The 27,988-nt window shown below is 63.5% G+C and overlaps 1 protein-coding gene across 2 annotated transcripts; it reads right to left on the bottom strand.

The window, feature by feature from the left end:
- Positions 1–22: 22 nt before the first annotated feature.
- DOK7 (docking protein 7) lies at positions 23–27,899 on the bottom strand. 2 transcript variants are annotated; one of them, XM_080797119.1, is made up of 10 exons: positions 27,760–27,899; positions 27,643–27,688; positions 21,652–21,882; positions 20,518–20,718; positions 11,160–11,279; positions 9,722–9,841; positions 8,008–8,714; positions 3,793–3,835; positions 1,145–1,273; positions 23–879 (listed from the first exon to the last, which is right to left on the bottom strand). In XM_080797119.1, exons 1-10 carry the CDS (start codon positions 27,811–27,813, stop codon positions 743–745), a joined length of 1,788 nt encoding a protein of 595 aa, XP_080653245.1. In that variant the 5' UTR covers positions 27,814–27,899; the 3' UTR covers positions 23–742. The 2 variants fall into 2 exon arrangements, with proteins under 2 accessions (XP_080653245.1, XP_080653246.1); XM_080797120.1 differs by lacking the exons at positions 23–879; positions 1,145–1,273; positions 3,793–3,835 and having other exon boundaries at positions 6,759–8,714; positions 27,784–27,864.
- Positions 27,900–27,988: the final 89 nt, after the last annotated feature.

Raw genomic sequence — 27,988 nt, 5'->3', positions numbered from 1 at the left:
GAAGAGAAAGCACCTCATCCTTCAGGAAAATAATGTGCATGTTATAAATAGAACGTTAACAATTTTAAACTATACATCTAACGATAATGGGTCCTAAGAAACAACACAGTCGAGTAAACGCATGTGCGGGCCGTACCAGCAGCCTGACCGCACTGAAGGGGGACAGTCCCGCTACCCCCAGGGCTCATGGACGGCACAGTCCCCAGGCCGAGGGCAGCAGTGACCCGGGTGTGGGACAGAGGGAGGCAGCTGCAGGACGCTCGGCGGGGGTGGCGTCTGGTCCGGCCCTGCTGTGGTTAGGGACTGTGTGTTCCCAATGGCAGGCCTGGCCTCAGTCTGGAGGCCACGACCTCCAGGGAAGGGGAGGGTGCTTTGCATCCCAGAGCCGTGCGTGCTGCTCTCCGGTCCCCTCGGGGCCACTGCAGCCGAGACATTGCTCTGTCTCGGGACGAACTGAGAGCTGCCTGACACCTGGACGCCTGCCCCCACTCCCCTGGGTGCCGGAGGCCCAGGGTGACTCATGGAGGACGATGGAAGGGTCAGGTCAGGGCACCAGTGACCAGTGGAGCGGGGAAGGTGTGGGGACCAGCCGTGGCCACCTTGCAGCCAGGAGGCTGCGCTCACAGGCCCCAGGCCATTGGGGGTGCTGCAAAGATGATGGGCTCCTTGGTGCTCCTGGACTGTGGGCAGCCACAGCGAGGCCAGCTGGCTGAGCTGCCCCATCCTGGCGGGGGCACTGTCCTCACCTCGGGGTCCCCTTCCTTCTCTGGTCCAGCTCCGGCAGCCTCTCCTCCCGGGTCTGTGCGTGCCGGGCCCCCGCCCTGTGGGCCGCCTCGGTGGCCACAATGTCAATCTGTGCGTAGCGGGATGCACCAGCCCCTGAAAGCAGCCCGGGTGAGCTGGTTGGCCGCCCCCCACACCCCAACATGGCCCCTCTGCACCACCACCCCCCCCGCAGAGGCCTCAGCCTGGAAGAGGGGATGGGACCCAGGACTGGAGCTTGGTAGCGGTATTGCAGAGCTGGGGGGAAGGAGGGGCCACACCCTCAGGGACACGGCTCAGTAAGAATCTGGACCGGTGGGGGGCCCAGGAGGAGGAGCCCCCCTCCACTGACAAGGCCTGCAGCCCCGACATGGGGACCCACCTCTGATCCCGGCGCTGGCCCCCTGGAGCTCCAGGCCCAGGTACTGCAGCTGCGCTTTGGGGGAGGGGCTGACGGGGACGTTCACATAGGGGGATGCCTCGCTGCACGGTCTCTCGGGCCCTGGGGCTCCTGTAGGGGGAAGACAGTGAGTCTCCAGGGGCAGAGAGCTCCATGCCCACCTGCTCTAGCACCCCATCCGAGGTCCCCGGCTCTCCGGTTCTGCCAGCCCAGCCCTGCCCTTCCTGAGACCCTGTGCCTCCCTTCACCAGGAGCTTCTAGAAGGGGGTGCTCCTCTCCCCATATAGTGGTCAGTTCACAGCTGAGCCGCTCCCGTGGATGCCCTGTGGCCTGCTACAGTCCAGTGACCACACTGCTCTCACTTCAGCCCCTGCCGCCCGCCCTCAACACCGATGGCTGGCCCCCTGTGTCACCACTCACCCCCACCCCGGCTCCAGGCTTCAGGGACCCTCTCTGGACAAGTGAGCCTCCACAGAAAGCCCCTCCCCCGCAGGCCCACACCTCCATCCACAGGAACACCTCCTCCAGGATGGTCCCAGGCACATCCCCGATTTCCTAGCAGCAAATGTCATTCTGCAACCCCTGAGCGGTCTGCTCACGGGTCGACAGAGCCAAGGCCAGGGCTGGGGACTTCAGAGGGCAGCCACCATCTCGCTCAGTGCCCTGTCCCCTCACACGACACCTGCTGCCCCAAGGTACCCTCTGAAGGTCCACACCTGCTTGGGTGCCTGTCACCCTCATGTGCTTTAGCTGCCCCAGCAAGGCCAGGGGTGGGAGGCACAGGACTGCGGGCTTGCTCCCAGCAGGGACAGGAAGGCCACAGAGGCCCTGAGCTCAGCGAGGAACAGACACCGGCCCACAGAGCCATATTGGGCCCGGCCATGTGGGTGTGTGGGTGCCCCCACCTGACTCCATGAACCAAAGCAAGTCACAGGATTCCTGTCCCCTCCCTGCCTGGCGGCCCTGAGAGACACCCCCCACCTCCTTGCAGTGCATGGTCCCTGCATGATGGGACCCCCTCAGGAGGCCATGCCCACTTTACTGATATAAAATATGGAACACTGATGCCCGAGGGCTCCCAGACGCCAGGGGAGGCCTGCACACAGGGGCGGGGGTCCCAGAGACTCAGAGCCAGGACGGGTCCTAGATGAGGAGGACCCGCAGCGCTCCAGCCTGCCCCAACAGTGGGGGACTCTCTCTCGATTGGCCTGGAGGGGACACTGGCACACAGAGGGGCAGGTGCGGATCCTCTTCCCACAAGGTGAAGCACCCAGGGGAGCACGTAGACCAGAGAGAGCAGGGAAAACCAGGGCAGGCTGCCTGGAGAAGGAGGTGTGTGCCAAGGGATAGAAGACAAGATGGAATGGTGGGTGAGAGGTAGAGGCCTAGGTGGAGCTCTGCAAGGGCTGAAATGGGGTCTGAGCTGAGACCAGGAAGGAAGCCAGGCCTCTGCACAGAGGCCTCTCAAAGCCAAGTAGGGGTCCTTGGCTCAAAGTCACGTGGACACGTCCCCAGGACGCAGCAGCTAGTTTTAGGTTGGACCCACGTCTTGCCTGGTCCACAGTTGTCAGTGGTGGGGGAGGAGAAGGCAGGAGAGGGGCAGAGTGTTCTGGACGGCCCAAAGCCTGGCACTGCCCTTGGCCACACAGGAAGGCTGCTCTGTGCCCACCAGGCTTGAGCCCCACATCCCCCAGCCCCTGACCTCAGTAGGAAGTGCTGTGTCCCCCAGCAGGTCCTGATGCCCCACCCCCACATGTCAAGGTCAAAGACATCCCCAGGGCCCTACGGGGAGGCGGGTGGACAGCAGGAGGATGTGTCTAGGACCGTCTGGGAGTGAATGTCAGGGAATAGCATTGTCAGGGGTGGTCCTCGGGGCCCTATCCCAACCCAGGGAACCCCAAGGCCAGTTGGTGTGGGCCATTCCTATGGACCCTGCTTGCCACCAGCCCTGCCCATCCCTCCTGTCCCCAAAGGTCCACTCAGGGTCAGCCTGCAGGGTCCGGCCCCAACAGGTGTCAGGTCTCTAAAGAAGGATGGAGAATCTAAGCTCATTAGGACACCCCCACCCCCAGCCCAGAGGCTCCACCAGGAAGATAAGGCACAGAGCTGACCCCGACCTCCAGCTACCCCCACCCCCACCTTGCCTGAGGCCAATCTTCCCCAAACTTCAGCTCCCCCCACCCGCCTTCCAGGCCTTCCCCTGGGTGACAACCAGCTTCAGCCCAGCCCTCACCTTCTAACTGGGCCTTGGAGACCCCGAGCCTTCCCCTCACTCCCTGCCCATCACTAGGACCCCTCACCCCAAGGACAGGGCTCCCTCCTGAAGGCTGAGCCTCCCAGGCAACCCCACCCTACCCACTCCATCCACACACTCCTCTGGGCAAGCTGGCCACACCTGTCTTCCACTCCCTGCCTGGGCCCGCCCCACTCTGGCCAGGGCTCCTCCCAGCTGTGCACTTTCCCCCTTCACCGCCCGTATCACCCTCTGTCCACTGCCTCCCACTGTCCCTTAGCACCTGCCGGCCTGAGTGGTGGAGAGCTTCCCACTGGGCTGTGAAGGCAGCCACTACGTCCCCCTACTTCCTTTGTCCCGAGGCCCCAGCAGAGTTGGTCCTAGAGCTGAGGCCTACCTGAATGCATCATCAGAAGGCCGGGGGGTGAGGCCACTGCTCCCTAGACCAAAGAGAACAGGCGTCAGTCTGTCCATCCGGCTCCCGCTCCTCCCATCCCAGCTTGACAACGAGGATGCTGGCCCAGGTGTGACCAGATCACTGGGGGCCCGGCCACCTCATCTCCCAGGTGCCCCTTATCCACATGTCCCAGGACTCCAGCTGGCCCACCAGCCCTGACTCCCGCTGGGCCCCTTCTGGGGAGAGGGCTTGGCAGCGCTGGCCCCTGGCCTCTGTCTGTGGCTACATGGCAGGGGGTGTGGCCCCCAGGAGCGCAGAGGCTGAAGAAGGAACTCCTGGGGCCCCACAACCCCTCCCCCAGCAGCGCCCGCGGAGGGGCCCACAGAGGCCAGAGGGACCAGCCGAGTCCCCTGAACTCAGAACGGCCTCTTGGTGGTGCCTGATGGCACATGCGGAGGGATGCACAGGAGGGAGGGGCCCTGGTGGCCTCAGGGCTGAGGGCAGGGTCTGACCAGGGAGAGGGACAGTAGCCCATGGCTGGCATGGTCACTGAGCCTGGGCCTTGACCTCCCAAAGCCCTCGAGGGACGGGCCCAGGGCGAGTGAGGGGAGAGGACCCGGCATCCACCCTCAGTGTGGGGATCCCAGCCCAGTAGCAGCACCTCGGGGAGAACTGGGAACTGGACTGGGCGTGCAGAAACCCCAAACCCGCCCCGGGGAACCTAGCTGGATGCCACAGACTAGAGTCAAAGTACCCCAACCCTGGCCCTGGGCCAGGCTCAAGGGACAGTCCTGGGCATGCTGAGCTGGTCTCACGGTCACCTAGCGCTAAGGAGCCCTTGTGAGGGCCTGGGACTTCGGCAGTGCGTGTCTGACCTCCAACCCTGTGACAGGAGTTCAGCGCCCACCAGGAGCCACAGATCCATTCCTCACCACCCACGGGCCCCCCAGACTGCACCTGCTTCCGGGGGCCAGTCCTGCAGGCGCAGCCTCAAACCCAGCACTGAGCACCAGTGAGATTCAGATCTACCCTAGCCCCTTGCTGGGGGCCAGGACCCCTGACCCCCAGTTCTGGGGAATTGGGCTGCACACGCTCTGGGGAGATGAGAAGAGAGGACTCCCAGCACGGTTTTGCCCATTCCGGAGCTACCCAGCCCCACCAGGCAAGGCCCCTGGGCCCCAGACCCCATCCTCAGAGCTATGCTGGGGTGCAGGGATAGCTGTGGAGGGCCGGGCCCTCCTTCTCCAGAGTCACTCCATCCCACAAGGCACCTTGGCCACCAACACCCCCAGAGGGCCACACTGGTCAGTGGCCATTCCCGTGGCCCCTTCCCTCCTCTGGCTGAGGACTTCACATGGTAGCCCAGCCCCAACCAGCCCAGTGGCACAGCTACACCTCCAGCCAAGACCAGCTCCAGCTGTGCCTGAGTCCCTACCCAGGTGGCCCACAGCCCGTCCCCACTGCCTCACCCTCAGACGGACTTTCCCTGAAGTGCTAGGGGTCCACCTCAGTCGAGGAGACGGAGTCCACGGCCAGGATGCCCACCAGGGGCAGGGGTCCACAGGATGCCTGGCGCTGGCCACCTCCCCCACCGGCTTCTCACGGTAGGGAGGGGGCAAAGCAGCCTCTGGGGCCTCAACGGGCTCTGGTCGCAGACGCCTGCCCACCCCCCGGCTGTCTGAGGCCGGGAACCCCTGTGAGTGCAGCAGGACCGAGCCCGGACAACAAGGGACCCCAGCAGCAGCAGACGCCACCCCCGCCCCCCATCTTGTGGCCCTGGCAGCTCACAGCCTTATTTCCTTAGCACCCAGACTGGCTGAGGCGCCTCGGGGCGGAGGTGACAAGAGTGGGTCTGATGATGGCTCCCATGAATAGACATCTACCGCCCACGTGCCTCTGCCACCTCGTTAGACCCTCTCCGTGTGCCCAGAGAGGTAGGGACTGCTGTCCCCATCTAAGCAAGAGGAAACAGAGGCTCAAAGAGGTGTAGTAACTTGCCCAAGGTCACCCAGCTGGCAGGGTGGGTGTGGCTCAGCCCCCGAAGCCTGGCTTTCCTCACACTGCAGGACACAGGAACCCCACTCAGAGCTCCCAACTCTGGGAGCGGTGCAGAGCTGGCTTCTCCAGCAGGGTAATGGGCAAGGGTGAAAATGGGCGGGACAGGGCGGGGCGTGGCCCCTGGGATGTTCAGGAAACGTGAGGTGGGAGCTCTGCCACCCAAAGAGGGGAGATGGGAGGGCGTGGGGGCTCCAGGCTCAGAGCAGGATGCCCCCTGGCATCACTTGGACACAGGGAGCCCCCTGCCTGAGACCAAGTGACCACCAGGGACCTCACCGTGGTCTCCACTGAAAAGGGGACATGCCACACACAGTGCACGCACCAGACAGAGCACACATGTGCACAGGCACACACGTGTACATTCGTGCACACAAACACCACATGTGCACAGGCACGCACGCATGCATTCCTGCACACCGACGTCACACGTGCAATGCACACATGCCGCACACAAACATATGCGTGTGCACAGATGCACATTCCTGTGCACGCACCACATGCACACACATGTGCACACATTCCACATCAGACCCGCACGTGAACACCGTGCACGCACATATATGCAAATGTACACAGCCTGTGTACACACTACAGACACATGCACAAACGTTACACACCCCGTGCACAGTGCACATACATGCAAATGAATGCTCACGCGTGCACACATCACATGTGAGTGCACACGCATCACACACACAGGCCCCGTTGGCCGCCAAGTGCTGACTCTCCTTTCTCAGGCCTCCAGGGCACTCTGGCTGAAGGCAGCCTACCCAGGAGAGGCCCCAGGCTGCCCCCGAGACCCACAGGCTGGGGGGATTGGGCCCCCAGATTTTGGAGACAGTCAAAGGCCCCACTGAGAGGGCCTGGGTGGGAGGGGGAGGAGCTGGCAAATGGAAAAGGACAAGACGGTAAGAAAAGAACAGTTTATTTCCAGTCTAAGAATGTATTACAAACAGTGTCAGGTTTTTAGAAACGTCAGAGAGCAACAAAGGTCTTCAGCCGACAGTAAAGGTACAAAGCCAAATCTTTACAGATGAGCGGCTTGCCCCGCAGCCGGGGGCTGAAGGCAGACAGTGCAGGACGGCGTCAGCCCGCGTCCGGAACTACATGGGCACAAAGCCGCAGAACGAAGGGACAAAACCAGGCCAGGCAGCTGCACCCCATGCAGACAGACCATGGAGGGCGCCAGAAGCTGCTGCACCCCTGGGCCACCCACATGCCCTCCAAATGCACGTGAACGGGCCCTGGGAACCCTGGCCTCCTCTGGTCCCCACCATGAGCCTCAGCCAGGAGGATGGGTGGGGGAGCGAGCTGAGGGTCCCGGAGCCTTTGTGGGGCTTCCTGGCAAGCTGACACCATGGGCTGGCCACTGTAAGGACATCACCACCTTGCTCCCTGCTCCGCGGGGGCTGCAGCCAGGCCCTCCCCACCTGCCCCTGGCCCGGAAGCCTGCAGGTGTGAGAACAGGCTGGTGGGTGAGCCATGACAGTCCACACGCCAGGAGACCCAGATCCGACAAGTCCCTGCACTCCCTGAGCCTCAGTTTCCTCCCCTGTAAGATGGGCCCCTGTGGTGCTGCTTCCCAGAGGAGACACAGGGAAGACAGGCAAATCTCGTCCTGCATGCCTTGTGCCACACGTCCCATGCTGCATGCCTATGCACAACAGAGGGCACGGATCCAAGAGGTCAAGCACGGCGGTCCCCTGGGTAGGCAGTGAACAGGACAGGGAGGCAGCAGCCATGGCCAGTGAGGGGCCTCCCAACCCCACTCACTCCCAGGGCGTGGCACAAGCCGGCCAGGACACAGCGCTGCCTGTGTCTCTAGCACCTGCTCCTCACTCGGGCTTTGGGATGCCAGGAGCGCCCAGCCGGCGCCACCCGGAGTGTCCCACTTCCCAGAATGCATTTGCAGCTGCAGGCCACTGGGCCTCTCCAAGTCCCGGGAGCCCTCTCTGCAGGCTCCGCTCCCCAGAGGGCAGGCTCTGGGGGTGTCAACCCTCCCTCCAGGCCCTCCCCACTGTGCCGCCACCATGCCCACAGTCGCAGGCTTCACGACAACACAAAGGGTACCCCCTCCCCTTCATTCTGCCAGGAGGGACAAAATGCAGCCCCCACAGCAGCGGGCCTGGGTTGCGGCTCTCAGGGAGGGGAGTTTACCTTGAGTCCTCCACAGACTGGACAGGTGGAAAAGAAAGCCGGAGGGTGTCCAGCATGGGGGCTGCCTGCTTCCCAGCCCTCGCCAGGGGCCTCACAGCCCGGGGCCTCCGTTGCCTGTCCCCGCCGCCTCGTGCCCAGCCAGCCAGAGGGACACCCTGTGGACATCTGGCCCCCCGAGTCCCCGGCCCCAGCGTCGTCGGGGCCACCCTGCGCGGCCGGGCTCTGGTCCCTGGGGGCCTGGCGCAGGCTGCGCGGCGTGTCATAATGGTGCCGCTGGGCCGTAGGCACTTGGTACTCAGCTGTCCCTGGCGGGCAGGCGCACAGGCTGGGCTCGGGCACCCCGGCCATCGGCGGCAGGCTGAGCAAGGACCCAAACTCGTCCCCCGTGCGCCACACATCCAGGCTGCTGCCGGCACAGGACGAGAAGCTGCCTGAGTAGGAGGAGTGGCTGCCTGTGGCGATGCCGCTGTCCGAGGAGCTCTGGCGGCCGACTTCCTGCAGCTGCCGGGGCCGCAGCGGCTTAGGGGGCTGCCTGGAGGTGCCCGGCACAGCCTCTCCAGACACCTGGGCAGCCGCCAGCCCCGGGCCCTCCTGCGACGTGCTGGCCGAGGACAAGGACGGCTCTGGCCATGCTGTGAGTCGGCTGCCGGCACTGACGTCCGAGTGGCTGGCCTCCGAGGATGAGCTGGACAGGCTGCGGTCATCCCCTGAGACAGAGCGCAGGGAGATTGGGGGTGTGGGTGCTGCTCTGGGGGCCGGGAGCAGGTTCGGGGGTGCTGCGGGCAACATCAGCCAAGGGCCCACCCTGCCCCCTACCCAGGCTCCCCCACTGCCTGGAGGCTGGTGCACAAGCCAGCTCAGCAAGTTCCGGCTCCTTGTCGAATACCAGTCCTTCACCCCTCCAGCCCCCTCTGGAATCCATGCTCTCCCTCCAGCCTCCTTGGCCACTGCCCTCTGGGAATCAGATGTGAGCCCCCGGAAGGTTGCCACTTGATGCAAATCGAGGCTCCCTGCTCTAGGGGCAGGCCACCGTGCTCCCAGTGCCCCCCGGAGACTGGCAGCAGTCAGAGAGGACGGACAGGCCCCACAGGGCAGCTCCCCACCCCCATCCCCAGCCAGGCCCCTCACATGGCCACAGCCCCTTCTGTCTGTTTTGCAGCAAACTGAGAGTCGCAGGCTGCCAAGAAGGGGCCTGTCAGCTGGGCACGAACAGTAAAGCTCGACCACAAGAGGCTGTGGCTGGACCCAGGCATGGGCAGCAAGAATTCACACCAGCCCTCCCTGCTCTCTAGAAGTGCAGTGCCTCCGGTCAGGACCAAGGCCAGTGCTCCGTGTGTGTGGCATCACCCGTGAGGGGACGAATGAGTGGGGGGAGGGCGGAATGAGCGAGCAGGGGTAGGCAATGAATGAATGAGTGAGCAGGGAGGATGAATGAGCAGAAGGAGAATGAATGAGCAAAGGCCAAGGAATGAATGAGTAAGTAGAGGAGAATGAATGAATGAATGAATGAGCACAGGGGAATGAATGATGAGCAGAGGGGAATGAATGAATGAGTGAGCAGAGGGGAGAATGAACGAATGAGTAGGCAGAAAGGGAACGAATGCGCAAAAGCACAGGAGCCCAGGCCTTCCCCATGGCGGCAGCCCCGCCCCTTCCGAGGCCCCGCCCCTACCCCGCCACCCCCCACCCGCCCGCTCCCGCCCAGGCCGCCTACCTCCGCTGCCTGGCCGGACCCCGTGGGAGAGGAGGCTGAGCCGCTTCTCCAGCTTCAGGGCTTCCAGGGCCTCCTGGGCCACGCGTTCCTCAGCGGTGGCGGGTCCCCCGGGGCTCGGGTCTGCGGCAAAGAGGACAGTCAGCAGAGACGCGGCCTCAGTTCCCGACCCCAGAGCCCCGGCCTCAGAGTCCCGCACCTCCGGGGCCACACGTGTGCTGAGCATGCTTCGAGGCCACTGCAGGGCCACGGGGGACCCCCCAGGAGTCCCAGCTCCTCCCCACGCCTGCATGCCAGCCACGGGACACCAATCTCAGGGCGCCTGCCACCTCCAGGCCCCTCGGCCACGGCCAATGAGCCCATGCCCTGTGCCCCAAAGCCGGCAGGTGAGGCCCAGGGTGGGGACGCGGTCGTGTCCTCCAGACCACTTCCCGTCTGGCAGCCGACGGGGCAGCGAGACGCCGGCGCTGGACGAATGCCCTGAGCCTTTGTCCACATCTGTAAAGTGAGGGTGCAGAGAGAGTGCACCCCGACCGTGGTGGGGCCCAGACGGGAGCGCAAGGGGCTGTGCTCAGGGCAGGGCAGACCTCGGAACTCTCCCTTCTCCCCTCCCAACCGTCTGCCTAGGGTAGCCTGACTCTCCGGCCCTTGGTGTCCACGCGGGTCCGACTGAGCAGGGGGTGAACGCAAGACCCCAGAAGGCCTGGAGCGTGACCCTAACCCAGTGGAGGCCACATGTCAGGATGAGCACAGGGCCTAGACGCAATGCCAGCCAGGCCCGTCCACACCGGTCCACACCACTGGCCTCACGGTCCCGCCCACACCCTGCTGTCTACGCGGTGCCTGTGTCTGCAAGGCAGGAGGGTGCCAGCAGAGGGCGCCGCCACACTGTCTCGCGGAGCCCTGACCGCAGGCTCTGGTCCTGGGAGCCTCCTCCCCAGCCTGTCCCAGGGCTGTGTGGGGGGAGGGGGACCTGGCTGGTCACTCCCCTCTGTCCTCCCCAGGTGGCCTGAATGGCCCACACTGTGATGCCCATGCAAGGAGGCCACAGATGTGAGCTCATTGACCGCGTGGCCACAGGCCATGGTCTCTCCCACCCGGACAAGGTGACAAGCGATCCCAGGTACCACCCACCCCGTGGGCCTCAGAGGTGATGAGAATCAGCCTTTGTCCCCCCGGGACTGTCCCCGAGGGGAGGGCAGACCTTCCTCCAGTGGGAGAAAGGGGCTGGGACCTCGGTGGTCTAGCCCTGCTCGCAGCCCCACATCCCTGGGCTAGCCTGGCCCTCCAGCATCCGGCTCCATCCTGGCCCAGGGCTCCTGGAGAACGTGCCCCACCCACAACTTGGGAAGGGGGTGGGTAAGAGCAGGCGAGCTCAGGGCAATCTCACTCCCACCCGCCCTTGAGACCCCACCTGCCAGCCATGCTCCCACACACACACCTGGGAGGACTGGCCTCAGCCCAAAGGGCCCCTTGGTTGGGGAGATGCCACGGACAATGCAGTCGAACAGGAAGCTGATCTGTTCACCCTCGGCAGAGGACAGGAAGAACACTCCGGCCCCTGCAGAGGGAAGACAGACTCTGGTGTCGCCCGGCCCCACACGGGTGGGTCGGGACCCCTGCAGGATGGGCCCCCGGGGACACCAGGATGCAGAAGGCAGGGACCACATACACAGGGGTGGGGGTGGCGGGGAGTATCCCCTGGGCACCCGATGAGCCCCTGCCCGGCCCTGGTAAGCCCCACTCCATCCTCTAGGCCCACACATCTTATCTAGGCAGCCGGGGCGCACACCTGGCCATTCCGGGCCTGTGTGCCCCAGCCCAGCCGTGGCCACCATGCTGCGTTCCAGGACAGTGCCAGGAGAGCGCATCCCATCCTTCTTGTCCCAAGTCCTGGGTCCACCAGCCAGGACAGAGCGCCGGGGGTGCCCCGGGAGGACATGGCCACAGGAAGATTCCTGTGAGGGTGTCCTGGCTTATCAGAGGGGCAAGGGACAGGCTGCCCTAGAGTAGGGTTCACATGCCAGAAAGCAGCTGGAGGACCCTGACCTCAAGAGGTGCCCCCCAACCTCAATAGCTGCCCCCCGACCTGGTCTCCTGACCCGGGGCTGCTCTGAGGGTCAGAGTCTGCGTGAGGTGGGCCTGCCCCACACACGAGGCAGCCGGCTCTGCCATGGTCAGCGACACACCGTGCCCTCTGCACGGGCCCCCTCCTAGGTGTATTTTCAGAGGGGACCCAGGCCCACGGTGTGCGGGTGGAGGCCGAGGTCCTGCCCACGGGGGCCCGAGCCAGCAAAGGGCAGGCCGCGTGAGTCAGCACAGCCCGGCTGCGGCCCCGCCAGCGTGAATGAAATCCCTCACCACCCGCCCAGTGAATGGGGACACCAAGCCACATGGGACTGGACACACAGCTGCCGTCACCAGACAAGAATCCCTCTGCGCCCTGCCCTCCACCCAACGCCCAAAGAAAGGCATGCTTGTTCCGGAAGGCCAGGTCCCAGGGCGCCCCTGCAGGCAGACAGTGGAGGGAAGGGGAACGTTTCCCAGTTAAACCTTGGCTGCTAGCCACGGTCACCACCAGTCTTCCCGGGATTCTGGGGACTTGGGCCAGCCCCCCACACGAGGCAATGCCCCCCGCCAGGGATTGGGGCGCTCCAATCCCTCCAAGCAGAGCTCCCTCTGCTTGTTGGAGCTCCATCGTTTCAAAGCCCCCTGAAAGCAGGTGACAAGCCCACTTAGAGATGAGTACACTAAGGCCCGGAGGGGGCCAAGAGGGACTCCAGCCTGGCCAGCAGGCCATCTGGAAACATCCAGGCACCAAAGAGCTTCCAGCCAGATGGACAGGCCTCCAAGCCAGGGCTTGCCCGCTGTGAGCTGGTGCCTGGGCCCGGGGCTGGAGGGCAGTCCAGGAGAAGGCCGGCCCACAGCGTCCCACCCGGCTGCTGCCCCACCCCAAGGAGGGGGCCGGCCTGCCAGCTCCCACAAAGGGCCGGGCCTCTAATCCCAAGATGGTCAGCTGCCAGAGGCCGAGGCACAACCAGTCCCCCGACTATAAAAAACCACATTACTAAGAGAGGGGAGCCGACGGCATTCCACCAGGCGTCTGCTGAGCGTCACGCTTCCCAAGACGCAGCCGGCAAGGCCTGGGGCCATGGCAGCCGCCCCCACACACGCCAGTGAGCTGACCACAGAGGTTCCCTGGGGACGGCACATGGCTCCGAGGGTCGGGCTGCTCGAGCCTCGAGGCAAGGCCTCCGGGACACACAGCCCACTGATCGCCAGCTGGCCTCTGCAGGCTCCACTCCCCCAGCCCAGGCCCTAGGGACCCCGGGAGCTCCCGAAGTACATCAGCCCACCCGAGCCTTCCCCCAAGGAGGCGGCCACCCCCATCCGTCAACACCCCTCGGCCACCTGTAATGTCCCTTCACTTATCGAGCCTTTGCTCACCTGACATCACTGTTCCTGAACCCTGAGCCCTGATCATCCCCTCTGTGCTGCTTGGAGGGAGCCCCTCCTCTAGGTCACACCCTGTGGTCCTCTGCTTGGCATGTGCCCTCATCTGCATGCTGTCCTGGCTTCCGGGCCCCACGTCGTACACGCAAGGGACCACTTCAGAGGCATTAGGACCCCAGTGTCCCACCCAGGGCCAGCTACCCAGGGGATGCCCAGCACTCAGTATGGCAGAAAGAGGGAAGCAGGGGGAGTGGACCTTCCCCAAGAAAGTGTTCCTGGCACTTGGGTATGCTTTACCATGCAGTCACTGTGAAGACAGCCCCTGCAGCTCCCCCCATCCCTGTCTATGAAGCCCCAGCCCCAGGCAGGGTCCGTGCCTGAGGCCATCCTGCGCCTCCCAGCCAGGCCACCCACCAATGCCACAGCCTGAATGATCCGTCCGCCCGTGAAGCAGAGATCCCTGACCCACAGAGTCACAGCAAAGACACAGCTGCCCAGTTTGGGGTATTTCTTGCCCTGCGATCACTGACACAGGCAAACAGGATGGGGAGGAGAGAGACCGTGCTGAGCGGGAAGCCAGCACCTGCTGGGTTCTCAGGGGCCGCCGGCAAGCCTCATGGGCTTTATAAGTGCAGTCAGTTCCTAGGACAATATCTCCAACGTGAAGGATGTCTCACTACACAGAAGGAGTCACAACCCCAAGAAAGAAATGCTCTTCCAGTCAAACATGGGATGTGCCCAGTTCCGTGGGTGGCAGTTAGTCCAGATAACCTCCAGGGCCCTGAGCTCTGCATGAGTTTGGTGCCCCAGCTCCATGGAGACCAAGAGTACATGGTGAAGTCCCATTGGGGAGAAAGCGCCTGGAAGCATCTGGAGGACTTCCGTGTGGAGAAGGTTCTAGAAAACTCTGCCCGGGCAGCACCAACCTGCCTTGTGTTAGACTTCTGTTCAGAACGCAGCTGACCGGGACCCTCTGGTATCATTTTGCACAGGGCTCCCTAACAGAGGCAAACATCTGCTGAGCAGAATTTCATTTCTCTCTGCCCTTATTTTGAGAGACAGGACCGAAGTTCAATGAAACACATTCATTCAAAATCAAGTTTTCGAGCTCTCCCGATGGTCTCACCCCCAGGAAGACTGATTGAAAATGAAACGACAGAACACAACAGGTGTTGGCAGGAATGTGGGGAAACCGGACCCCGGTGCGCTGTGGGAGGGGTCGGCGTGGAAAACAGTGTGGAGGGTCCTCAAAACATCACAGGCAGACCCAGCAACCCCACGTCCAGTGTGCGTCCGAAGGAACTGAGAACAGGCACCGAGCAGAGGCCTGCACCCCCATGACCACAGCAACAACCACGGATGGAGGGACAGATAAACGAAGTGGTCCATCTATCTGCCCAGTGCAATGGAGCTCAGCCTCGAGGAAGGAGGACATCCTGACACCTGCCACTGCATGGATGAGCCTGGGGGATGCTGTGCTCCATGCAACGAGCCAGCCATGAAGACACAGGGACCATGCGATCCCACTTCTTCGAGCCACATACAGGAGTAAGATCCAGACATGAAAAGTAGACAGTGGGTGTCAGGGTCCGGGGAGGGGACAGACAGGTTAGTGTCCACGGGGGACAGAGTATCAGCCAGCCTAGACAGGGCAGCGGGACAGCTACACGACACTGAGCACACTTAATGCCTCTTGACCGCATTTAACATGGTAAATTCTGTGCGTGTCTATTTTGCCACAGTGAACACAAAGCAAACAATTCTTGTGTCCTCTCTCAGGCACCGTGGCACGATGAAGCCCATCCTGGGCAGGGTGTAGGAATGCTGCTGGAGGGGAGCTCCATCCCTGAGGAGGGGATGCTCCCCCTCTCCGGCTCCCTGCAAGGCCTAGAGAAGCCCACTCCTCAGTAACTCACCTTCCTCTCCGGTAGCCGTGCTGCCCTCACCCAATGGGCACACTGGGCACCTGGGTGCTCCCTGCTCAGGCAAGAGGCTCCTCGGGGCAGACCCGCAATCTTACATTTCTCTGCCTCTCCCTAGGGGCCAGCTGACGGTCTTGAGTGGGACTCTGTGTCCAAGGACCAAACGTCTTGTCTTGTGTTTGGCGATGGGGGAGGAGGCTGCCCCCTACAGGAGGCCACACTGCCTGTCCCCGAGGGCTAGGGGACACGGTGCCTTCCCCTTGGGCCTTTTTGCCCAGAAGGAAACAGAATAGAGTGAAGCCCTCCCAGGGGAGAAGCCCAGGGCATCGTCTTGGACACTCAGGGCTCCCAGGACCAGCCTGGGATGCCAACCCCTAGTGAGCTCCAAGGAGCCAACAGATTCCAGGCCTGCTCCCAACCCCAATGTGGAAAATTCCCAGCAGAGGGGTGCGATCAACCACAAACCGTCTGCAAAGTGCCCAGTGGTCTGGACCCAGAGAGCAGACTGCATCTCCTCTTAGGAACCTGGAACCGTCCCTATCAAATGACCCCAAACATAAGTGTCCCTTAACGTGCAGCTGAGAGGAAGGGAGCCAGCCACTGGGCCTTTGCACGGGCTGGATGCCTCCCCGTGGGCAATGCACAGGAGCAGGCCTCGTCAGGGCAGGGGCTCCACCCTCCTGGGACTCTTGCCCAGCAAGCACTCCTCCTTCTCCCGCCCACCCCAGGCTGGCAGTCCCTCTCTCCCCATTTCAACCACCCCATAGTTAAACATTCCTGAAGTTCCCAGTGACCTCCCACCCAAACATGCCACTGACTCGGCCTCAGACCACCTCCAGAGCTTTCTCACAGCCCCCTGCAGGCCCCCCACCTCAATCCCATCTGAAGCCTGGGGCCAAAGTCATTGCCCTACACAGACATGTGGGTGGCATGCTCCCGTTCAAAGCCCTTCGATGGCTCCCTGCGACTCAGGGAAGACAGCGCAGACTCTGGTTCAGCCACCCCTAGCGGGGTTCCTACACACACTGTGAAAGTCACCCGTCTGTGCTGGACACACACTGCTGTGCTCAGGGCTTCAGCCAGCTCCATCCAGATCGCCCAGTGTGCGGACCACAACGTCCACCCGCCAGGGTACTTAGCAGAGCTGGACAACGCAAGTGTTCGAAGCACACAGCAAGAGAGTTCCTCCTGGCTTACTCGCTTGAAAAGTTGTTTACAACTAAACTGAGGAGCGCCTGGGGGCTCAGTAGGTGATGCATCTGCCTTCGGCTCAGGTCATGATCCCAGGGTCCTGGGATCGAGCTCCATGTCAGGATCCCTGCTCAGCAGAAGCCTGCTTCTCCCTCTCCCTCTGCCCTTCCCCCTGCTTGTGCGCCCACTCTCTAGCTCTCTCTCAATAAATAAAATCTTTAAAAAAAAATGAATTGAATTTCAATAAAACATTAAAAGATACATTCTTTTTTTTTTTTAAGATTTTATTTATTTATTTGACAGACAGAGATCACAAGTAGGCAGAGAAGCAGGCAGAGAGAGAAGGGGAAGCAGGCTCCCTGCCAAGCAGAGAGCCCGATGCGGGGCTCGATCCCAGGACCCTGGGATCATGACCTGAGCTGAAGGCAGAGGCTTTAACCCACTGAGCCACCCAGATGCCCCTAAAAGATACATTCTTAAAAAAAAAAAAAAAAAAAAAGAGGTCATTTAGAAATGCCCACCGTGCCCCAAGAGGCTGAAGCCATGGATAGTACCCCGAAGAGCCGGGCACAGTGAGTGGGGGAGGGTCCGGCATGCAGGATGTCTGGGCTGGGGTGGGGGGGACATTTCTGAGAGCGACTAATCACAACGCACCTCCACCACGGGCTCAGGGACCTTTCTGCCACCTGCTGACGTCCTCAGCATCCAAGGACCCTGATCACTTGTAAATACAGCTGGCTTATGTGGATGCAGAAATGCCCTTGAAGATTTTATTTATTTATTTGACAGATCACAAGTAGGCAGAGAAGCAGGCAGAGAGAGAAGGGAGGAAGCAGGCTCCCCGCTGAGCAGAGAGCCCGATGCGGGGCTCGATCCCAGGACGCTGGGATCATGACCTGAGCCGATAGCAGCGGCTTTAACCCACTGAGCCACCCAGGCGCCCCCAGAAATGCCCTTGAAATGCCCTTGACAGGAGATCCTGTCAATGCAAGGGACAGAGACCTCCTCTGGGCCCCCTCTGAGAAAATTCCATTCACCCTTAGGCTCAGCTGGCATGACCCTCCCCATGGCCTGCCTTCCCTGGGCTCTGGGCAGGCCCCCCTTGTGGCATCCTCTGTTCCTGCCCCGAAGCCCTAACCACACACACTGGGCTGCCACCAACCCAGAGACAGAGAATCAAGCTACCCTAGGAGACCCTGGACTCCCGGCCAACAAGCCCACTCCCATCTGACTCTGAACAGGCCACTGTCCACGTGGAGGCCACACAGAGGAAATGCCCACCTGGAAGGGACCCAGAGCCACATGGACCCCCCACGTACCTGGCCCCGCCCAGAGAGGCCTCCGCCAAACAATCCTGGTCATATCCCACCCTGATACCTCCCCCACACCTGTCAGAGCCCCGAGCCCTCTGCCTCCTGACACTCGGGGTGGGCAAAGGGGGCCAGGGACCATTTCCTGCTCTCTGGAGAGTTATCTGTGCTCAAGCGCCACACGGTGTGGTTCTGGGGGCCCAGGGGCCGGGCTGAGACTGTAGCAGGGGAGGGAGGGGCTGCTAATTTCTTAGGCCCCAGACTGGCCAGGCCCTTCCGACAATTCCAACCCAGCTCTCCATCCTCCAGATCAAACACTCCCAGGGCCACAGGCCCATCAGGATCCAAATTCTAAAACCTTCACATGGTGACCCATGTTGTGGGCTGAACAGTGTGGTCCCCAAAGACAGGTCACACCCCAAACCTGGGACTGTGACCTTCCTTGAAACAATGGTCTTTAATCAACTGAAATGAGACGTGATCCTGGGTTATCACCTGGTCCTAAATCCCACAACTGTGTCCCACAGAGAAGACACAGGAGATGGCTGTGTGACAGTAGAGAGACTGGAGTGGACAGCCACAAGGCCATGACCGCCAGGGGCCACCAGGGGCTGGAAGAGGCAGGAGAAGCCTCCTGGCAGCCCCTCTGCCCACACCTTGACTATGGACGTGACTGTGAAGGAATCCATTTTCCTTGTTCTAAGGCCCAGTCTGTGGTCACTGGCTACAGCAGCCCCAAGAGTCTGACGTCCCTGCCAGGAGGCCCTGGTCCTGATGGCGGCGGTCTGTCCACATGGGCAGGGGTGTGGTAGCCCCGCGTGACAGTCTCTGACCCAGCGTGTGCAGGCAGAGCCCTGGCAAACTTGTCTCTGAACAACGGAGCCCGGCAGGACCAACCCCCCAGGTGTTCTTCTTGGTCGACTGCCCCCTGGAGAGCTCGGAGCCGCAGGGGATACCCAATCCCTGGTCAGCGTCCTACTGGGGTGCCGGGCGCCTGCCTCCAGCCCCGCAGGCCCGGCTCGCCTGGGAGCAGCCCCAGGAAGGCCCCACAGGGGTTCCCTCTGGGCTCCCAGCAGCCTCGGAGGTCACGGCTGCCCTCGCAGCAACTACACCCAATGCCCGCCGTCGTTCACGGGCACAGAGGGCCCCCCCACGCTGAGGCGGAATTTTCAATCTGACGCCCTATTACATCACGCCCAGCAAATATGAGGGTCTCCAGGGCAAGGGGCCCCCTGACTGGCCTCCCTGGGCGCACATGTCGGCACTGCCCCCAGGCAGTCCGCACCCCACTCTCCCTCCTCCAGGGCCCCCATGTGGACGGGATCTGGTGGGGGGAGGGCTGCCCCGGATCCACTGCCCAGTGGCCCAGTTCCAACCACCCACATGGCTGGATGCCCTTCTCCTCCTCTGCTCTGGACTCCAGAGTGCTGACCCCACCAAAGATACCAGAACTTGGGGCCCTGAGGGCACATCTGGCAGGAGCGGGGCTCTGGCTGGTGTCTCACCGCATATTCCCCCAGGGCGGCTGTGCTCAGAACTCAGAAATCCTGGGGCCTGGTTCGCCCACCCCACAGCTGGAGACCACCACCCCACAAACACCCTGCAGCTCACTACCCCACCCCCGCGGCCTGCCTTTGCATCATCAGACATTTCCCCTCCCCCAAGCCCAGGACCCAACCCATCAAAAAATTCAGATGTCTCACTGCCTTGAGCGGGAGCCTCACCTGCATATGACTTGGGTCCTTGGAGGCAGGGCCCCACAGGCTCCCCCCAGGGCTGGCTCCCATGGCAGGACCCACTGGCACGTGGTCCCCATCTGCCTGTCCCACCCTGCCCACTCTTTGCTGAAGGAGGGGCCCAGCCAGCCAACACAAACATGTCCTCCAGTGCAGTCCCTCTGCTGGGGAGATCTGGGCAGGACCAAAGTCCCAGAGCCCTGTGGACCCTCCTGCGATAGGCTTCCCGCCACAGGAAGACTGTCAGTGTGGGTATCAGTGCCCCTAGATGGAGGGGGCACAGGTGAGGAGAGATGGCCTGCCGCTCAGAGCCTCCAGGGCCCCCTCACACAAGGGATCCCCCTCTGGCAGGGGTCTCAGGCCAAACTGAGATAGGGGTGTATAGCTCCCACCCAAACCCCTCCAACCCAATAACCCGGCTGAGGTCGTCCCGGGCATGGGACAGGTCACTGGAGGGCCACCGGGCTGCACCACCTGCCCTGGGCAGCCAGCACTGGTGGGCCCGGGCTCCTCCAGCGAGAGGGCAGGGGGCTCCTGCCCCCAATGCCATGCACAGGGCCATACTTGGCGAGCAGTGGGCATCCCCACAGGGGCCGAGCTCCCCACGGGAGAAGGACCGGGCTCTGCTACTCCAGCCCGCTCCCGCCTGCTCCCGCCCACAGGCACACTTCGGGAACACACTCCTCACCGGGGCACCACCGCGGCCCCCAGCGTGGGGGGGCCTGGCCCTCAGCCTCACCTGCACCTCAGGGCACCTGTCCTCCCCCCGTCCCCCTGCTGTTGGGGCTCAAGGACCACGGGAGCTGCTGTGGCCACGAGGAATCCTCGCTCCACAAATGTGTTCTTGGCATGTCCTCGATGGATATGCTCATTCTTTTCCCCTTTTTCTCTTTTTCATTAAGTCCGAACATTAATGTCCCAGGGCTCCGTGACCAGACCCAGGGCCAGGCATTGCTATGGGCCAGCCTGGCTCCAGGGAGCTGGGCACCCCTCCTCCTAGCCTCAGCAGCCAGGGCCAGACAGGGGCCGCCAGGGTCTGGCCTCGGCTAAGCGCCAGGTCTGGAGACACAGAACCCTCGCCCGCCATGTCCCCAATATGCCAGCAAGATGTGTGTGGCGGGGTGGGGGTGGGTTCGGGGGGAGGCGCACGGCTCCAAGCCGCAGGTTTCAGGGCCCCACGTACTTACAGTACCCACACCTGGTCCCGCCTTCAAAGATGAACCCGTTGGGCACGGCCCCATAGCGCCGGAGGTCAGACAACTTCCATTGGCCCATGACCGCTGGGGGGATGTCCCTGGCCACCACGAGGACATCATTGCAGAGGTGAAGGGTGGCGGGGCCACTCTCCAGCTTGGTGCCCGGAGCCACCGTCACATGAAACCTATGCACTGGGGGCAGGGGAGGAGCGTCACCGCTAGCAGAGGCCCAGCTGCCCCCCACCCCAGCCCGGCCAGCGCCATCCCACCCCCGTGCCCAGCACCAGACGCGATCCTGGTCCAGAGGCCACCCTCCCTGTCCTAACAAAGCCGACTCGACCCCAGTGAGCCCCGGGCAGCTCCTGGCTCAGGCCCCAAACACGCAGCAGCCGAGGCCAGAGATATTATAATGATTTTTTGTTAAAACAAATAAAAATTAATGCACAAGTCTGTGATGAATGGGGTACCAAATGGCTAAATAAAGACAAGGCTGGTTAGGGTTGCAGGGGTGGGTCAGGAGGGCAGGGGAAGGCAGGGCAGGCTTGGGGCAGGGTCAATGTCGGTGTTCTGCTCATCACAGGCTCTGTGCGTTGATCCTGAGGGTTTTAAAGACCGTGTTAAAGCATCATTGATCTTGATGGCTGTGTTCCTAGGCATCTGACGTGAGGCCCTCCTCCTCCCCCAGCTCACCGGGGACCCCCCACCTCTGTACCCAGCCCGGCCACCCCTGCACCAGCCCTCCTCGCCTCCACGGCTCAGGCGCAGAAGGCACCACACCCCTGGTGGGCAATGCAGTGGGACAGGGTCTCTGTGGCCTCGCTCCCCCTGGAACACTGGCTCCAGGCTCGGGGGACAAAGGGTGGGCAGCCAAGGGGAGCATGAGGATGGTCACTGTGCTGGGACAGAGGCCCCTCGGGGGAAGGGCCGTGTTCTAACTAACAGGATCGAGTCAGGGAGCTTGGACGGCACCACAGCTCCCGCTGCTCCCCAAATCCCCTCCCAGACCGTGAGCCCAAGGCACAGACCCCAGCAGGGGAGGCGCTCGGCACACACGTCATGGCTCTGGCAGTCTGTGTGTGAGGGTCCCCGTCCTCACCCCGTGTGCATCGCCCCGGCCCCACTCACCCTCGCCCAGCGCATAGCGGATGCGGGCATCCCAGGCACACATGGCGTCGCGGCTCTCGAAGCCCAGCATGACGGCTTGGGACAGGCAGAGGATGGCCAGTGTGTGGGCCAGGCCCTCGTAGGGCAGGCCAGGCTCCAGCCCGCAGATGTCCTCCAGCGTCAGGCTGCTGCGCTCCCGGAGGCCCTTGGCTCGCTCCGCCTTGTCCTTGTAGACCAGCATCAGCAGGCAGTCTGTGGGAGTGGGGCAAGACACGTGACACAGGCCTTTAGCAGCACCGCCCCTAAGCACCCCCCTGTGTGCCCCTGCGCCCCCCGCAGGGGGAGAGTCCCAGGCTCAAGGTATGGCCCCCAGCAAGCCACCCAGCGGCTCCAGGGCAACGTCTCGCATAGCGCACGGGCCCATAGGCAGAGGCTGGCCCAGAACACTCCGCAGCTGGGCCTGCCCCCTGGCTCTGGTTCCGTGATGGAGATGTCCCCGACCTGTGTCACCAGAGGTCTGGGCACTGAGAGAGCCATGAGAAGGGCCCCCCTACAGGACAGGGAGCCTCCACGGGCTACAGGATGGCCAGCCTCAGAAGGGAGCACCAGGTAAGGCCACCCGCGCATGCTGGGACATGGCGACCGCCCTTGCTGCTCCTCTCCCCACAGCAGGCTCCGGGATCCAGCACAGTGGGTTGTCTGTGTAGAAGTCGGTGCCTAGTCTATCTGCCGTCCCCAGTCATCCCCTCTCCCAGCAGCCCTGAAGGTGGGTTCTTGCTGGCAGGCCCTCCGTTGCTCAAGCACAGGGAGGGCATGGAACCATCTGTCAGATGAGTGAGACTGTCACCTCCTTTGTTCTAGGAGTCATGCTCCCAGGAATAGAGCCACAAGCAGGGTCAATGCGGCTTTCCGTAAAGAGCCAGACAAGAACTGCTTCTGGCCTCATGGGCCATGCAGCATCTGGCCCAGAGACCTAACTGTGAAAGCAGCCAGAGTAATGTGTGAGTGAACGGCTACGCTCCAATAAAACTGTATTGCAGAAAAAAGCAGAGGGCCAGATTTGGCTCAGGATGGTACTTTGCCGAGTTCCAGCCTAGAGCGGAGTCTGCCACCGCCACCACAGCGCCCTCACGTGGTGAGAGCCGGCATCCGTCCCTGGGGCCCTCCTCACGCGCCTGTTCCATCTGTTTGGATTCCGGCTTTGTCAGATCTCTGCAGCCCCAGGACGCTAGCACATCCTCCAAGTCACTGCTCGAAAATTGGCTGAAGGAGGCGGCTATGTCGCTCTCCCACCTTCTGCCCAGAGTGGGGGGGGGGGGCGCTGGGGGAAGCTGACCCAGGTCACCGCCCGGTTTTGGCTAAAGCAGCTGGCATCCACCTCGCGCTAAGAGCCCCCAAGCCCCAGCAGCACAGGTGGGAAAGAGGTGGGGGGGAGGGGGCCAGGTTGGGCACAGCAAGTGTGGGGCTCCAGGGGGGCCTTGGGACTGCAGCTGCTCCCACCCCCTCCCCTCCACGTCCCCTGGGGCAATAAATGGATCCTATTTTTAAAACCCCTTCCCTGGGAGCGCTCTTCACCACCACGCGGCTTCACCAACAGGCACCGGAAGGATGTGAGTTCTCAGGTCCGGCCCAAGACAGAGCAGGGCCAGCCCAGGAGAGACCGCATCCACCCCTCCTGGGCCACAGTACCCCTGCACACACACGGGCCAGTATGCCGAAGCCTGCCCCAGAGGGACAGCTCCACCGGGCACCCTACGGCCTCGCCCCTCCCGGGAAGCCCGACAAGACTGGTCATGTGGTGAGGGCTCCCAGCCAGCGGCTCAGGAAGGGCACCGGACCCACCACTCCAATGGCCCCCATTGGGCTCCCATCCATGTGACCGTGTGGGCCCAGCTCACGGCCGGAGGGCACCAGGGGGCAGCCAGGCTGCACAGTGGCCCCAGAGATAGGACGCGGGGCCATCCACAGGACCTGTAGGGGGTCTGGGCCCGGCCAGCTGGAGGCCTGGGGCAGGGGAAAGAGGGGCTCATGGTGACAATGAGGTAAACCAAGGCAGCGACGACTGACAGGTACACACGCAGGCAGACACACACACACACACACACACTCACCAGCAAACACACACAACGTGTGCTTACCCACATATCTGCACACATACATGCACACACCCTACCCCACTGCCATGGCTGCTGAGCCCCTCCAAGGGCACGGGTGCCATGGTGGGAGACTGGCTGACGCTGTCCCAATCACGTCCACGACCACAGACTCAGGCTCAGCCTGCTTTCCGTCTGAGGAATGGACACTGCTCTGCCCAGGCCAGGTGCTAACACAGCCCTAACCCCAGCAAATGCCCTCCACCACCAGGCACAGAGCCCCCCCAGCAGGGAGCCTTGGGCCAGGATCCCCCTTGAGCCCACCCTGCCCTGCAGCAACTGTGCCCTGCTGTGAGCGAGAGCAGTCCAACGGGCTCCCATGAAGACCCCCTGCTGGGATCCCTCAGAGCCCCCACACTGCCCACTCTGAAGCCCCTTGCCCCATCATCCCCCTCGTGAGCAGCCAGGGGACCCGGGGGACAGTCCAGGCCCCCCAGAGCTGACACTCAGGAGGGGAGATGGTCAAAGAGATGACAGGGGCTGCAGGGGCCTGAGTGCAGGGTCGAGACCCTCCCAGAGGACGTAATGCAGAAAACTCCTAAGTGACGCCAGAAACCAGCACGCAGCCCACCGGGATCAGTGCTGTGCTGGAGGGAACAGCCAGAGTGAAGGCTCAGGGGCAGGAACCCAAAGGGCTTGCGGGCAGGAGAGGGAGGGGAAGAGTGTGGCATGCGGTGCCAGGTCAGGGGCCTGGTGAGCCTGGGGCAGAGCAGAGGCTGGTCAAGCAAAAGGTGCTCTAGGCTGGGCCAGGCCCTGCGGTAACCATGGTGACAGCCAGGCTGGGGGGTGGGGGTGGGGAGGACTTCCCAGCAGGGGAGATGTGGCAGAGGGAAGAAAGTGGACAGGGACAGGGGGTGGGGGGGGACCTAGGTTCCTAGAGGAACCTAATCCTGGTTCCTCTGCCGGGGGCTTCCCCCCACCCAGGTTCCTACTCCTATGGTGCTCTCCACACGGGGCCTGCCTTTCCTACTGCTCCTGCACACACGGGAAGGCTCAGGAAAGGCTCCATGACCACCGAGGCCTAGAGACCCAGACTCTCGGGGAGGGTTGGCAGGGGCATGTGGGGAGGGGCTACGGGGGTGGGGCTTGTGCCGGTCCCTCCAGGACACGTGCGCGCAGAGGCCCACCGGACACCACGCACAAACGCAGGCGGCTGGACACAGGAGTGTGCAGATGTAAAAATAACCATGGGGTCATGAGCCCTCGAAGCCGCTAGCAGCCAGGGGCTGAGAGCCTGGGGGAGGGCGGGCTGGGGAGAGGCACACCTCCGGCCTCGGGCCTGGGGAGAGGCTGCGGCAGGATGGGGACGGAGATCCACACCCACACGGGCAGGCGGACGGACGCAGCAGGAGCAGCAGCGGCTGGAGTCAGTCCTCCTGTCGGTGACCTTGGCACAGTGCCTTCGGCTGAGCCCGCCGCTAGAGCCCAAGGGGACTCTGCTGGGTAGGGACAGCCTGGAGGCAGCAGCTGGGGACGGGGGCTGCTAACCAGGCTGAAGCCGGGAGGCAGGACACAGTGCTGGCCCAGCCCTGCTCAGGATCTGACTCACGAAGGAAACACGTTCACACTGTTCACAGGGGACGCATACAGGGCTATGTGGCTCACGAGGAGAGGCCACCCCGAGAGCACAGGCATCAGTGGGGGCACACAGGCTGTGGGGGCTCAGCCCTCTGCCCGCTAGGCTGCCATCCACCCTCAGCGGGTGCCATGGCACGAGCCTGACAGGGACCAGTGTGGGTCACACAGTGCGTGTGGGCAACACCGAGATCTGAGCCTGGGGGCTCCAACCCCCAGCCCCGCCCCCCGCACGTCCTGGAGGTCTCCACGAGGACGGAAAGGCTGGCCACTGCTCACACTCCATCCTCTGGCTCCCTGCCCCGCCTGGGACTGGGACATCATGCCCATTCCCATGGGACACAGCCTCTCTCCACCACCACCACCTGGTGCCTGGCTCTCTTGGAATATGCCCCCCTTAGAGAGGCTGCCAGCCGCATGGGGCCTGTGCCAAGGCCCCGCTCCTGGGTGTCTGTACGACCCCTGGTGTTGGAGATCAGCTGGACTCACAGCCCCCACCAGGCTGCCTAAGAATGGCGAGGCGGGTCCTTGTGCCCCAGGACTGGGGGTGGGGGGGGCGGGGCAAGACTCTGGGTCTAGGGACGAGAGATGGTAGGTGGGCTCAGAGGGGCAGGAGCCTACCTCGCATTGGCCTCCATCCCTTCCACCATTCAGGTTCTCATGCAAGGCCCTGCCTGGAGTGCCCTACCCTCGCTCTTGCAACAAACCCCCTCAAACCTACCTAGTCCTGGTTCCTCTGCCGGGGGCTTCCCCCCAGGTTCCTACTCCTACGGTGCTCTCTGCATGGGGCCTGCCTTTCCTATTGCTCCTGCACACACAGGGAGGCTCAGGAAAGGCTCCATGACCACCGAGGCCTAGAGATCCAGATTCTGGATCCCGGGGGCCCCAGCAAACTCCCCACAGTGCAGAAAGGCCCTCCCTCTGCCAGCAGGTGCTCCCGGGGTCCAGCAGGGAGCTCACGGGTCAGGTAGCTCTCTCTGATACTGAGAGAAAATCCACCCCCCGGGGCTGCAGGGGGGACAAAGACCACCTCTGAGGCTACCCTTCAGTCCATCCCACCCCCAAACCTGCAGCCAGCCCCTGCCTCCAGCCACAGCTGGCCCAAGGCTCCTCCGTGGTACTGGGGGCTGTGCCGCTGCCCCCTGCCCTCGGTCTGACCAGTGCCTCTGCAATCCCGCCTTCCAGGGCCCACTCAGTCTCCCCAGGCCCCACACCTTGTCGGTCAGCCCTGACCCTGGATACGGGCCCCTGGGGCACTGGGCGCAGGGTCTGGACAGGAAGAACTGAGTGGCTGAGCGAGCCATCCAGGGAGACGACAGGGCCCTCTTGGAAGGGGAAGCTGAGGCCTGGGAACGCACCAAGTGTGTCCCCGGCCAAAAGTAGGCCCTTGGATGGCGACAGCAGGCGCGGCCCAGGGAACGAGGAAACCTGGGAGAGAGAGCAGGGAGGGCGCCCCCCACCCAACCCTTCCTGGGAAATGACAGACACCCTGGGCGCCCCGGAAGGCATTCTGGCAGCCCCACACGTGTGAAGCAGTATGCACTCACACACCCAGCACCCCACACAGACCCAGGGGTGCCTGGGCCAACGCCAGGACACCTGTCTCCTGAAACAGCTGCAGGCCGGGAGCTCCGAGCCCCCCAAATACAGGAGGATGGCTCGCTGAGGCCAAATGTTCCCATCAGGGCTTGCGGCTGGCCTCCTCCCACTCTGGGGGTGCTGACCCAACTGAGGGGGGCTGGGTAGTCCCAGTCACTCCCCCCACCCCCAACAACCTAGCCTTGCCTCTTCTCCCCAGTGGAAGCACCCCTGTTCTTACCTGGAGGCCCAGCCTCTGTTCTCGCCACCCAAGGTGGGAAGGGCTCCCTGGGTGGACGCTGCCTGCAGGGTCCCCTCTGGATTCGGATTCAGGGACACCACTCAATCCCCCCAGGCGCACAGGGGTGGCGCCTCCCCAGGGGTGCTCCCCCTGCCCGCAGGGGGAAGGGAGAGCAACCCCTGCCCTGGCGCTCCTGACCGCTGCGGCCCACCCCCCTTGCCCTGCGGGCCCCCACCGCCCAGCCCCGGCCCCGACCAGCCTTCCCGGGAAGCTGGGGTACGGGAGGGTCCCGGCAGGAGCAGGCCCCAAGGCGGCGCGCTCCGCTCTCCGGTTACCGCCCGGCCGGCGCCGCTGGCTATTTCGGGCGAGCTGGCCGCGCTCCGGGCGGGCTAGGCCCCGGAGGCCGGGGTGCCTGCCGCCCGCCGCCCGCCGCAGGCCCGCGCCCCGCGCCCCGCGCCCGCTCACCTGCCACCGGCGACGGCTTGCGCAGCACCAGCCACCTAGTCTTCCACTGCGGGGACAGAGGGAGCGTAAGCGGCCGCCGCGCCCCGCGCCCGCCCCGCGCCCGCCGCGCGCCCCGACCTTCTTGCCGTCCCGCAGCTTGACCTGGCCCTCCACCAGCGCCGCCTCGGTCATCTTCTGTCATGGTTCCCGTCGCGCCCGCCGCGCCTCTCCCCGCCGCCCCGCGGCCGCGCAGCCCAGGGTCACTTTCAAAATAGCTCGGGGAGGGCGCTGCGCCGCCGGCGGTAGGCGGGCCGGCGGGGGCGGGGCGCGGGCGGGGCACCTAGGGCCACCTGCACCCGCCGCCTGG

Source organism: Martes martes (assembly GCF_963455335.1).
Source record: "Martes martes genome assembly, chromosome: 2".
In the NCBI taxonomy this organism is placed as follows: domain Eukaryota; kingdom Metazoa; phylum Chordata; class Mammalia; order Carnivora; family Mustelidae; genus Martes; species Martes martes.
Note: the sequence above shows the minus strand (reverse complement) of the source record. Positions and strands in the feature narration are given on the sequence as shown.